The sequence below is a fragment of the Manacus vitellinus genome, unplaced genomic scaffold, assembly GCF_001715985.3.
Source record: "Manacus vitellinus isolate BGI_N305 unplaced genomic scaffold, ASM171598v3 scaffold_27_pilon, whole genome shotgun sequence".
Classification (NCBI taxonomy): domain Eukaryota; kingdom Metazoa; phylum Chordata; class Aves; order Passeriformes; family Pipridae; genus Manacus; species Manacus vitellinus.
This window is the reverse complement of record NW_021940039.1, coordinates 5,359,995-5,371,733: the sequence shown is the minus strand read 5'-3', so window position 1 is coordinate 5,371,733 and position 11,739 is coordinate 5,359,995. Positions and strand designations below refer to the sequence as shown.

Sequence of the window (11,739 nt, the reverse complement as noted above, 5' to 3'; positions counted from 1 at the left end):
TTAACACCTCCAGCTTACAGGAGACTTGGCTCCCAAACTCCTGAACAGCCCCGGGCTCCACGCTCCAGGAAGTTTTTCTGCAGTTTCTGTTTTGCTTTCTTTTCCTGCTGAGCCGGGCTGGCGCTCACTTCCCACCATGAAGCTTCTGAACGCTGCTCTGATCTTTATTCTCGTGCCCACTCTGACGCCGGCTTTTGACCCTCTCAGCGTTTCAGTCGTTGTGGGGGGCGCTGCGGTGGCTTGGCACCTCCTCTCCTCTGACTCCTGGCTCAAGTGCCGCTTCCAGGAGTGCTGCAATAGGAACAACACTCTGAACTACACAGGTAAGGGCTCCCTGAGCCAAGTGGTTCCTTCCCAGGGTGGTGAGAGCTTCTCTTGAGGGGGTTGTGCAGAGACAAGAATTACCACCCACAGTGTCTCTAGAAGGCGGGGGCTGTATTAACCTAATATATCTTATTCCACAAGTGGTCACGTACCCTGCTTCTCACAGCATTTTCCTTGCTGGTGTTTTGGTTTATGTTGGCATAAACTGTGCTGGTTTTGTCTGGGATAGAGTTAATTTCCTTCCTAGTAGATGGTGCAGTGTTGTGTTTTGGATAGACTATGGGAATCATATTGATAGCACAGTGAGAGTTTTAGTTGTTGCTGAGTGGTGTTTGTACCAAGTCAAGGACGGGGCAGCTCCTCGTGCTGCCCTGCCAGCGAGGAGGATGGAGGGGCACAAGAAGCTGGGAAGGGACACAGCCAGGACAGCTGACCCAAACTGGACCAAGGGATATTCCAGCCCACAGGATCACAGATGCATTTAGGTTGGAAAAACCCTTTTAAGTTCACAGAGTCCACTTCTCCATCAGCCTGCTGATGCCACCAGCAGGGCAGTGAATGCCACTGATGGACCTCATCAAGTGTATAAACATCTAAAGGGGGGTGCGGAGAGATGGAGCCATGATTTTGCAACAAGATGACCCGCTGTGGTCCTTTTCCAGCCTGACTGATTCTGGGATTGAAAGGGTGCTTAAAGATCATCTAGTTCCACCCTCTGCCATGGGCAGGGACACCTTCCACCAGAAGGGATTCCGGGATTCTGGGACGTTGGGGTCCCGGCACTCTGTGAGGGCGCCCTTGCCCGTCTCAAAGATGGCGGCGGCGGCGGCGCGCGGGGCGGGGCTGGGCGGGCCGCGCAGGCGCAGTGGGCGGCGGGCCGCCCGCCGCGCGCGCTGGCGCCGTCGGTGCCGCTGTGTGGGTGCTGCTGCCGGGGCTGGCGGCGCTGGAGCCGCTCAGCGTGGGCCTGGCCTCGGCGTGGCCTCCCCCTCACCGGGTACCTGTCGCCCCCAGGTTCTACTGCAGCTACGTGGAGTGCTGCCCCCGCGACGGGCAGCGCCTCAACGCCACCGGTACGGAGGGGGCTGGGGGGGTGCCCCGCGCTCGGCCGGTCGCCGCTCCCGGTGCGTGTGCGGTGACCGGCGGTGCTGAGCTGTCCCTCTCCCCCCGCAGCGCTGAAGGCGCAGCTGGACAGCAGGCTCTTCGGGCAGCACCTGGCCAAGGACGTGGTGCTGAAGGCGGTGCTGGGCTTCAGCAACAACCCGAGCCCCAAGAAGCCGCTGATGCTGTCGCTGCACGGCTGGGCCGGCACCGGCAAGAACTTCCTCAGCCAGATCCTGGCGGAGCACGTCCACCCCGCGGGACTGCGCAGCAAGTTCGTCCATCTCTTCCTGGCCACCCTGCACTTCCCCCACCACGACCAGGTCAAGCTCTACAAGGTAAGGAGCGGCCCTGGTGGAGGGGGTTGTCCTGCACATCCCCCCAGGCCAGATCCCTGGCAGCTGGGGGTGTGCAGTTGGGTGTTCCAAAGCTGGCGCTCAGGAGAGACGGAGGGGGAAGTTCATGCAGAAAGTAAGAGGAAAAGGCACCAAAAAGCCGGGGAATCGAATGTGAGATAATTTCCTAGCGCTGTCCTCTCACCGATGCCATCTGCTGATTCCTGTGCTCGATGCCAGGAGAGTCCCAGCATCTCAACTGAATATCCTGGCTGGAATGGAATGAACCTTCTCTCTAGCCCCTGCAGGGCCATATTTTGCATTTATGGCTAAAGCAGCGTTGATAATGCAGCAGTGCTTTGGCTGTAACATAAATGTGCTTGCACAGCCTCAAAGATGCTGGTTTTCCACTCATATCAAGGAGCCTGGAGTGGACAAGAGATTGGGAGGGGACACAGCCTGGACAGCTGACCCCAGCTAGCCAGAGGGATGTTCCATACCATATCCTGTCATGCTCAGCAATAAAAACTGGGGTAGAAGAAAGAAAAAGTGGGTTATCATTGGCTTCCAAGGGGGTTGTTGCTCTAACTCTGGCTGGGCATTGCTCTTCATGTGTCAGGAGGGTGAGTGATTCCCTTTGCTTGGTTTTTTCCTCTTTCCATCACCTATCAAATTGTCTTTATCTTGACCCAGTGGTTTTCTCACTTTTATTCTTTGTTCTCTCTCTCCCATCCTGCTGGGGTGCCTGGCTGGGGCAACCCACCACACCCTGTGCAGTGAGAAAGTGCAGCCTGCCTCAGAGGTTTTCCAAGGGACTTCATTCCTTGTCATTGGAGAATTCTTATCTTCATGTTTTAGTGTTTGAAGGAACCCAGAACTGATGTACTGATAGATGTTCTTTCCGTATGAAAGATGAAACTGACTTTTTAAAAACAAACAAAAAGATTTCTCTAATACTTCCCATCTCAGCCCCGTTTTCATGTCTTAGCCCTACACAAAGCAGAAGAAATTAGGAAGTCTTTTTCCTCTGTCAGCAAGAAAAGAGTTCACATTTAAATTCAGTGTCACACGTCAAAGGGATCAGTCACAGAGATTATGGTCCTTTCTTTGGGAAAAAGTACAACCAGTGAGTGTGGGATGCTTACATTTGGCAGGGTGTCCCCAGAACCTGTCACATGCAAGAATTTTGCAGTACAGCCAGAAAAAAACCTCGTTTTTCAGTGGTTTTCAACCTCTTGTTCCAGGAACAGCTGCAGAACTGGATTCGGGGCAATGTCAGTGCCTGCCCCTCCTCTGTCTTCATTTTCGATGAGATGGACAAAATGCATCCAGGTGTCATTGATGCCATCAAGCCATTCCTGGACTATTATGAGGAGGTGGATGGGGTGTCCTACAGGAAAGCCATCTTCATCTTCCTCAGGTCTGTGGTACCTCTTTCTGTCATTTTGAGATACTGAATTGTTTGTTTACTATGGTAATGATATTCCCAAGGGACCTCATTCAAAGCATAGCAGAGGAACCACTCTGAAGGCCCTCTGTGCAAAGACAGGCACTGATGGCTGTTTAAAGAACTGGAGACTTGCCCTGAATTTTGGAGTGTAGGATTCTGTTTTCGAGATTTGTTTGATATCAAGATTAGCAATACAAGTAGTTGGCTGCAAAAGAAATTCTGGTTCAGCTGTGTCTCTGTTTCAGCACTGTACATTTTTCTTTTATGACCAGCAATGCAGGTGGTGACTTAATTAATAAAGCAGCTCTTGACTTCTGGACAAGTGGAAAGCGCAGGGAGGATATTCAGCTGAAAGACCTGGAGCCCTTGCTATCTGTAGGAGTCTTCAACAACAAGAATAGTAAGTCACTTTGCCCTGAAAAACGGGCAATTCATTCCTCAGTGGCTGAGACAAAAGTGCTTTATGAATTCAGCCAGGCCTGCGGATCCTGCTAAAGGCGGGATCAAGTTTAGAGAAACTCCTACCTGTGATTATTTTCATTTCCCAACTCTTCCAGGTGGACTGTGGCACAGCAGCATCATCGACAGGAACCTCATTGACTACTTTGTGCCCTTCCTGCCCCTGGAGCACAGGCACGTGAAGATGTGTGTCAGGGCTGAGATGGCCGCCCGGGGCTACGCCGTGGATGAGGACGTTGTTCAGGCAGTGGCTGATGAGATGACATACTTCCCCAAGGAGCAGAAAATCTACTCTGATAAAGGCTGCAAGACTGTACAGGCCAAGCTGGATATTCATGAAGACCTTGTGATGGGAGATATGAGAGCCAGGGGTTGATTTCCCCTCCCTTCAAGTTTCCAAAAGCACTTTCAGAGCTTTTGGAAATCTGTGTATTTGCACTTCCGCTTTTTTACTGTTGCAGGGAGTATGGTGAAAATACCAGAGTGAGCTCTGTGGGCTTTGTAGCTTTTTTGTGTGGTTTTGGTTTTGTTTTTTTTTTTTTTTAACTTAACATAGAATCATAGAATTGTTTGGGTTGAAAGGGTCCTTAAAGATTATCTTGTTATTATGGGCAAGGACACCTTCCACTAGATCAGGTCACTCAAAGCCCCATCCAACCTGGCCTTGAACCACTGTTCATCTCTGAACAATCCAAATATTACCCCTTTAGTTTTCTTTTAATCTGTAGAGAATTTCTGAGTGTGACACACACCCTGCACTGGATAGAGTCTCTCCTGCTTTATTCTTCCAAGTGCTGGGATTATTAATTCCTTTTTCCACAAAAACTAGACTAGAGCAAAGGAGAACAGAGAAATTCTCCCTTCCATGTACACGGTCCTGTTCACGTTCATAGTGAAATGGAGGGATGTGTGATGTGTTCAGGACTATGATCATGTCTGCAAGGGTGAACTCCTCAATGAACTAAGAAGATGATATTGTGGAAGTCTTCCTGTCCTTCCAGTAGATTGATGCTGTTGTGGCTTCTACAAACAAGCATTTCAGGGATAGAAGGGCATGAATACAGGTAGAGGCTGAGCTGTGGCATTATCCCAAATATCCTGCTACAGAAATAATGAGTCATAATGAGCTCCAGCAAATCTGTTATTAAATAATAGAGGGTGTGGGGAAGGGAAGTAATTGCCCCATGTTTCTTTGGGGAGAAAGAAATTATTAGAAAAACTTTATATTCATTAAGGGATCTAAGTGAATTTGTGACTCCAGGTCTTCCTAAGCAGAGGGACCCATCTGAGGGATCTGTTACAACATACCAGGCCAGTCTCCTTAATCAGAAAAATCTCTCATGAGGATTTGACTGTTACAGCTTGCCAGGTTAATCTGCACATTGGCTCCTGGGCTGAATCTGTAACATCTTTAGTAGTCCCTCTGAGCTGCACCCACTGGTTGAGGTGTAGGTAATGCTACTCTCACCTTACCTGGAAGACAGTTTGATGGAAGAAATTATTTTTCATAGTGTATTTTTATGCTGAAGTCTAAGCAACAGTCCCCTACCTCACTAGTTAAGTATGTTTTATAGTAGCTTTTGACATTAAAGAATGCCTATGTGAAAGGGTGAGTGATGAGTTAAGAAGCTGGGAAAGATCAATTTAACCTTCACCCACTGGGAAGGCTGGGGTTTAAAACTCTGTTACAAGCTTTAACTCCATCACCCATCATTTATGGATCAAAGAGTGTAGTGCAAGACAGAAGTGCCTTTCACTTGGTTGATTGTACTGTGGATTTTAAATTGGTACAAGGGATTGGGCTGTTTTTGTGCTGCAGCATCTACTCCCTCACTTGTACTTAAACTTCCTTTAAGAGGTGGTGCAAAATTGCAGGTCTCATTGCAATTGTGTTCATTCAAATCAGGCAGAGAGCTTAGCATTTATGTTAAGCCCTAAATGAAAAGTGTCAATTGCCTTTTACAAGCCCATTGAGTTTGTGGAATGCTGGCAACCTGTTCCCACTGATGCAATCTCCAGAGCCAAACTAGCGGGCCATTAACCTTGGGACATTGGACTGTCACTCTCCAGTGTGATGTTTTGCCTGTTAACTGACTTACTCCTAGTTGTATGTGCTGCATCCAGTTTCACTTACTCCATAAAATACTTGTGCCATGTCAAAACACTAACTACTGTACTGCAGTTGGAATAAATCTTAAGTTACTTTTCTCTCTTGGTTTAATGATTTTTCAGCCACAGGAAAGTACTTGTTTATGCAGTTTGCAACCAGCTGCACATATCTGTTAGGCTTCCCTTATTCTTAAAAAGGTGTTTATGACAATGGATAAGCAGATTAAATAGCCTGTTGGTATTCAAACATGTTGACTCATCCAACAGCACAGTAAGGAATTCAGCTGTTAAATACAGCTCGGTAGAAACAAACACCTATGAAAAAGCCTAAAGGTCTCTGCCTGCTCTGCTTCCTGGCTATTAACAGACCTCTCACTGCCAGGCACTGCAGGACAAACACACCTCAGGTAGCTTGTTTAACTGTTCCTCCTCTGGCTGTGTCTGCAAAGCTGTCATTCAGTGTGGCTCTTCCCCTCTCCTTGAGCTGGCAAAGGCATGATGGGACTACAGGCTTCCATCCTGCCTTCATGGGCCAGAGCATCTGCAGCCTCTGGAGCACTGAAAAGAAGCCAGTGTGTAAGTGACACCTCAATTCAAGTGAGGTAGAGCTGGCAGACACTCACCTCACAAGAGTCAGTGGTTCATGCTGCTGTGAACCACGTGTTGTGCTCCAGGGATGCACAGGGAAGTGTTACAGGGGCTGCATGGGAAGCATAAGCTGTCTGTTCACCAGGACTTTGCCCTGTGCTGCACACGCGACAGCTCCGCTGTTTGACCACAGGCTCCAGGGCCAGGCTGCCTGTCTGCAGGAGAGCAGAACTCCCTGCATCCCTGGATTCTAACCAGGGCTTGGCTGCCTGTCTGCAGGAGAGCAGAACTCCCTGCATCCCTGGATTCTAACCAGGGCCAGGCTGCCTGTCTGCAGGAGAGCAGAACTCCCTGCATCCCTGTGTTCTAACCAGGGCCTGGCTGCCTGTCTGCAGGAGAGCAGAACTCCCTGCATCCCTGTGTTCTAACCAGGGCCTCTACATGAGCACAGCATGAGACCGTGGAAGGTTCCCTGCAGAAGGCTGAACTAAAGCAGCAGCTGTTTGTGCTGGACTCTGGTAAGAACAGAGCTCAGTCTCGGTGACTGCTGAGCTGCTCTCACCTGGCCAACAGATACCTGGGCATCACATCTTTCCCCCGTTGGATGTTTTTCTTTAAGTTGCCTGATCCAGTTTCAAGTGGCCTATTAAACAGAATAATGGCCAAAGTTACCCAGTCACAGCAAGAAAAACAGAGTGAAGACCTTAGCTCTGAAACCATACAGTCCACAGGGGAGGAATAATGATAGGATGGGAAGGATCAAATATGGGAGTGACTTCAGGCACACCTGTTTTACCCAGATGGAGATGCTCCTGGCCAGGTCTGCAGAATAGAAGAGAGATTAAACAGAGGCAGCTTCCACCCTTTGAACATCATTCCTACACCTCCAGAGGAAGCTTCCATCTACCCAGAGTCATTTAGGGCTGTGATATAATGAAATACTGGCTACCAATCTATGTCAAATGCTTGTATTGATGCTGCAAAGGCACACAAAGAAGTAAGAGTACTTAATGCTGGAACAGCCACAATACTGCTTGGTTGTACTGTTTCTTTTGAGGACAGGGTACCAGACAAGTTCATCATTACTAAATCTGCTTTTCTCCATTAGCCAGTTTTTGCTGCAATGAGGAAGTCAAAGAAACAGATAAATGCCTGAGTTCGAAGCACTCATTTGCTGACAAATACTAGGAGTGGTAATTTAAATATCATACCCCTTCAGAGAAGTACTGGAACAGCAGGAGTCTTACTGGCCCTTTTTTTTAACCCCTTGCAGAGAAAAGCTTCAAGATGCTGCCACTGAAAACCCAGGTGACTTCAATTAGAGCCTGCAGGTGTTCAGGCAGTGGCACCACAGTGGGAAGAGATCAGCAGGGTTTTAACTGGTCTCCAAGTCCACCCTTACGATACTATTGAGCACACACACACCTAGGAAGTTTGCCTCTAAAAAAAACCACGAGTGTTATTAGCACTGATGGTCCAGAAGTGCAGTTTCCACTCCAAGCTTCATTTGTTTCTCTGTCACCAGGCAGCAGAGTCACATCTCCTATCTATGCCCTTTGAACTCAAAAAGGGAGATACCTGTGCTCAAGCAGAGCACTGAGGAATGTAGTGTGCTGTTCCTGAACACGGAGTAAGTTTGTGCAAAATTAACATCAGGTCACTGAATGCAAAGAACACCAGAAGGTAGCTAAGAAATAAATTTCTGATGAGAAAAGTTTATTTTGAACAGCAACTGGAATGAAAAAAGCCTCTGCAGTGCTCACATTCAGAAACAAGTCTGACACCCTCTGCAGTAACCGGTTGGCACATTTTGGTTTTTTTTTCAAATGCCTTCAGAGTTGTCTCCACCCCTGTCTCAAAGGCACACAGTATTGTGAGAAGATAAAAAAAAATGGGAAATCCTGCATGCTGGCCCCTGAATTTGACACATAGGTGAAGGAGAGAAACCTCTTTTCCATTTCCACGGCTTAAAATTTAATCTGTACACGTTTGCCATCACATTACACCCTTTCCATGAAGCTGACTCACCAGTCCAGGAGCACACTGTTCTCCCTCCTGAGAGCACCCCTGGGAGAGAGCATGCTGTGGGCAACTTTATACATAAAAACTAACCAAAAATAGCAACTAATTACACTGATGTGGCAGTCAAGGATTTTAACTCTCTTCCTTGTAACATTAAGTCTGCTCTCTGAACAGTATTCATAACAAAGAGTTTCATATCCTTGGTTTGACACACAGAAGACCAAATTATACCACTGTTTTGAGAAAGACAATGGCACTACATGATGTTGGATAGAAGAGCCTAGATTTTTTAATTCCAGAATCCCTCCCCCCCTTATCTCTACTAGACCCAAACCGTTGAAGGAGAAAAGAGACATATTCTATTTTAATGCATATTCCCACACAGGACCAACGAAGCCTTTCACAGACAAAGGAACTTTGATTAAAATTCTCAATATTGTCTAGAGATCATCCACATCAGAGCAAAATCCAATTAAAATTAGGTCATAGTCCTTCTGTACCTGCCAACAGTCTGCCAAATGGTTCTGATGATCAACACATGATCCGAGGAGTCTTCAGCCCTGTCAGACACTGACCCAGGAATTCCCAAAGCAGTTCCTTCTTACCTTGACAGCACAAGGCTGAAGTGCTCAGGAGCCGTGACTGGTGACAGAATAAAAATGCAGAGGCACTGCTGCTTATTCACATACCAGTTAAAAAACAGTGTTCCTTCTTTTAAAAAGTACTTAAAAAATGAAATGTCTCGGGTCCTCCACTTTGTGATTAAGTTAAATCTGCTTCTTTGCAGGTTGTAGCAATAAAGCATTAGAAGTCATAGTAATAATCCAGCTTTGCATCCACAGTTTTGCATCCTTTATCTGAATAAATTCTCTCCTCTCTGGGAAAGTAGGTCATCTCGTCGGCTATTCTGGTTAAAATGTCTTCATCCACAGCATAGCCACGTGATTCAACCTCAACCCTGACACACATTTTCACATGTTTGTATTCCAGAGGCAGGAAAGGGATAAAGTAGTCAATGAGATTTTTATCAATCAAAGTGCTGTGCCAAAACCCACCTGCAAAGGGAAAAAGAGGCTTGTTACTACTCCTCTAGTTCAACACTACATGGAAGAGGTACATCACAGCCCTCTGCTGCACACCAGCACTTCATCTCACTGCAGGCCCCAAAACTGCACCGTGGCTCCTCACAAGCCAAAAACTGGAGGCCACATCGAGTAGAAACCATGGCTGTAAAAATGCAGCTAAGTACAGTGCATCCCTTTTGTGTAACCTTTACCCTCTCAAAAGCAATCCCAGCTTTACTCACTATTTTTGTTGTTGAAGACAGACACAGACAGTGCATTTTGGATGTCTGTGAGCTGTATGTCTTCCCTCGTCCTCCCGTTTCTCCAGAAATCCAGTGCCACCTCTGTTATCTTTTCAGCTCCTGCGTTGCTAAACGAAGAGAAAACAGAGATTGTAGCTGGGGGTAGTTTTAAAAGCAGTGAGTGCACAGAGCTGCAAACCTGAGAAGGTACTTCTTACCTGAGGAAGATGAAGATGGCCTGTCTATAAGACACCCCATCCAACAGCTCATAGTAGTCCAGGAAGGGCTTGATTGAGTCAATGAGTCCTGCGTGCATTTTATCCATTTCATCAAAGATGAAGAGGGATCTGGGACAGATGCTCACATTTCCCCGGATCCACGACTGCAGCTGGTCCTGAGTGCCATAAAAATGAAAGATGCTGGATGAGTTTGTGTCGAAAAGACAGAAAATAGCACTTATGTTTACTGAACTTTGCCCTGAAAGAGTTATTTCAGTGGTGTCATTTTAACAGCTCTGTCTTTCTTGACAAAAATTAAAAGTTGTAAGTGAAACTTTTAACAAAATCTTATGCTGGAACTGAAAAATCTTAAGGCACCAAGAGACAGGATGGGACAAGCAAGAAATCTCCTTGTGAGAAAGATATTCCTATATAAAGCAAAAATTAAAGTGCACAGCAGGACAAAGGATGGGTCCCACCAAGGAACAGCCACACAAAGCCACAGCTCACTTAAGCATTGCATTTTTCTCTCACCTAAGTGTTGCATTCGAGATCATTAATGAATTAATTGGGGGAAAAAAAAGGGTTGATCTGTCTTGACTATTTTCATCACTTTTTTATATTCACCGTTAACTCAGTCCCTGAACTGCAGGTGTTAAGTAGCAGTCACTACTGGTAATAAGTAGCAGTAGGTTTCTCCTACTGCCTCGGGCAGCAAGCTTCCCAAGTTTATTCACCTCAAAACAAATGCAGAAAAGCTTCTATTTTATTTTAAAACAGCTCAGCTACAAGGGGAAAAATAAGCTGTAAAAGAGGAAACATCTATTTCCTCCATTTAGAAATCAAGTTTGTAACCCATCCTGTTCCCATTTTTAACATATACAAACTGAATATAAACATGCAGTACTACAAGACAGTGGTACTCATTCAAACTCTGCTGTTAACAAAGTCAGAACAAAAAAACCCAGAAAATATGCATTTGAGCTACTCCTCCACAATATCTCCCTGCCCACAGAACTGCACTGACCCCACAAGGTGACACAACAATTCCAAGTACATTTATCTGTACCTCTCTGACAACGTAATATCTTGTGATTTCACTTTACAGCTGGGAAATGGATCCACAGAAAACTAAACAAGCTGCTCAGTGTGCAGCAGAACTGACAGAAAGGTACACCAGTGCCTCAAGAGATCAAACTTCAGCTTGCCCTGGTGCCTGACACACCTGGAGGTCACTGGGTTGTTCCCCAGAGTCATGAGCTATTGGGGATTTTTTACAGTGCCCACCAATACATTACCTAACCATGACTCATGTTTATCCTTAACTCTCTCTACGCAAACTGTAGAGTGAAAATTAAACCGCACCATTCTTCCCTAAAGAGAGGCTCAAAATACATGAAAAACCTTTACAGTCACGGGAAAACCAGACCTGATGGATGTAAGGATTCACCTCGTTCTGTGCTGAAGACTCTAAAACAGGCACAGGATACATGTTACTGCACAAAATAACGTCTAGGTCAGTAGTACCGATCATGCCATGACATTTATAACCCAGGGCAGTAGAGCACACTCTTACCTTGTAGAGATTGATGCTGTGAGCGTGAGGAAAGTGCAAAGTTGCGACGAACTGATGGACGTATTTACTCTGCAGGCCTTTTTTATAAATGCTCTCGGCGACGATCTTACTGACAAAGTTCTTGCCTGTCCCAGTCCACCCGTGCAAGGAGAGCGCCAGGGGCTTTTTGGCGTTGGTGTTGTTCAAGAAGCCCCTCACGGCTTTCACAACCACCTTGCTCACCAGGTGCTGCCCGAACAGCCTCTTGTCCAAGG

General features: G+C 46.7%; 2 protein-coding genes across 2 annotated transcripts; one reads left to right on the top strand and one right to left on the bottom strand.

The window, feature by feature from the left end:
- The first annotated feature begins 93 nt into the window (after positions 1–93).
- Positions 94–5,874, top strand: LOC103753670 (torsin-1A). The gene is made up of 5 exons (XM_008919399.3): positions 94–323; positions 1,495–1,760; positions 3,002–3,177; positions 3,480–3,607; positions 3,765–5,874. The coding sequence occupies exons 1-5, from the start codon at positions 137–139 to the stop codon at positions 4,040–4,042; spliced, it is 1,035 nt and encodes a 344-aa protein (XP_008917647.1). The 5' UTR covers positions 94–136; the 3' UTR covers positions 4,043–5,874.
- A 2,185-nt stretch (positions 5,875–8,059) lies between these two features.
- Positions 8,060–11,737, bottom strand: LOC108639970 (torsin-1A-like; the record flags this gene model as incomplete). The annotated part of the gene is made up of 4 exons (XM_029960577.1): positions 8,060–9,440; positions 9,692–9,819; positions 9,910–10,085; positions 11,486–11,737. Coding segments are annotated over 4 exons (807 nt in total), but the record flags the coding sequence as incomplete, so codon positions are not given.
- Positions 11,738–11,739: the final 2 nt, after the last annotated feature.

Coding starts and splice junctions, on each gene's coding strand:
- LOC103753670 (XM_008919399.3), top strand. CDS start 137: ATGAAGCTTCTGAACGCTGCTCTGATCTTTATTCTCGTGCCCACTCTG. Junction 3,178..3,479: donor GCCATCTTCATCTTCCTCAG/GTCTGTGGTACC, acceptor TTTTATGACCAG/CAATGCAGGTGGTGACTTAA. Junction 3,608..3,764: donor AGTCTTCAACAACAAGAATA/GTAAGTCACTTT, acceptor CAACTCTTCCAG/GTGGACTGTGGCACAGCAGC.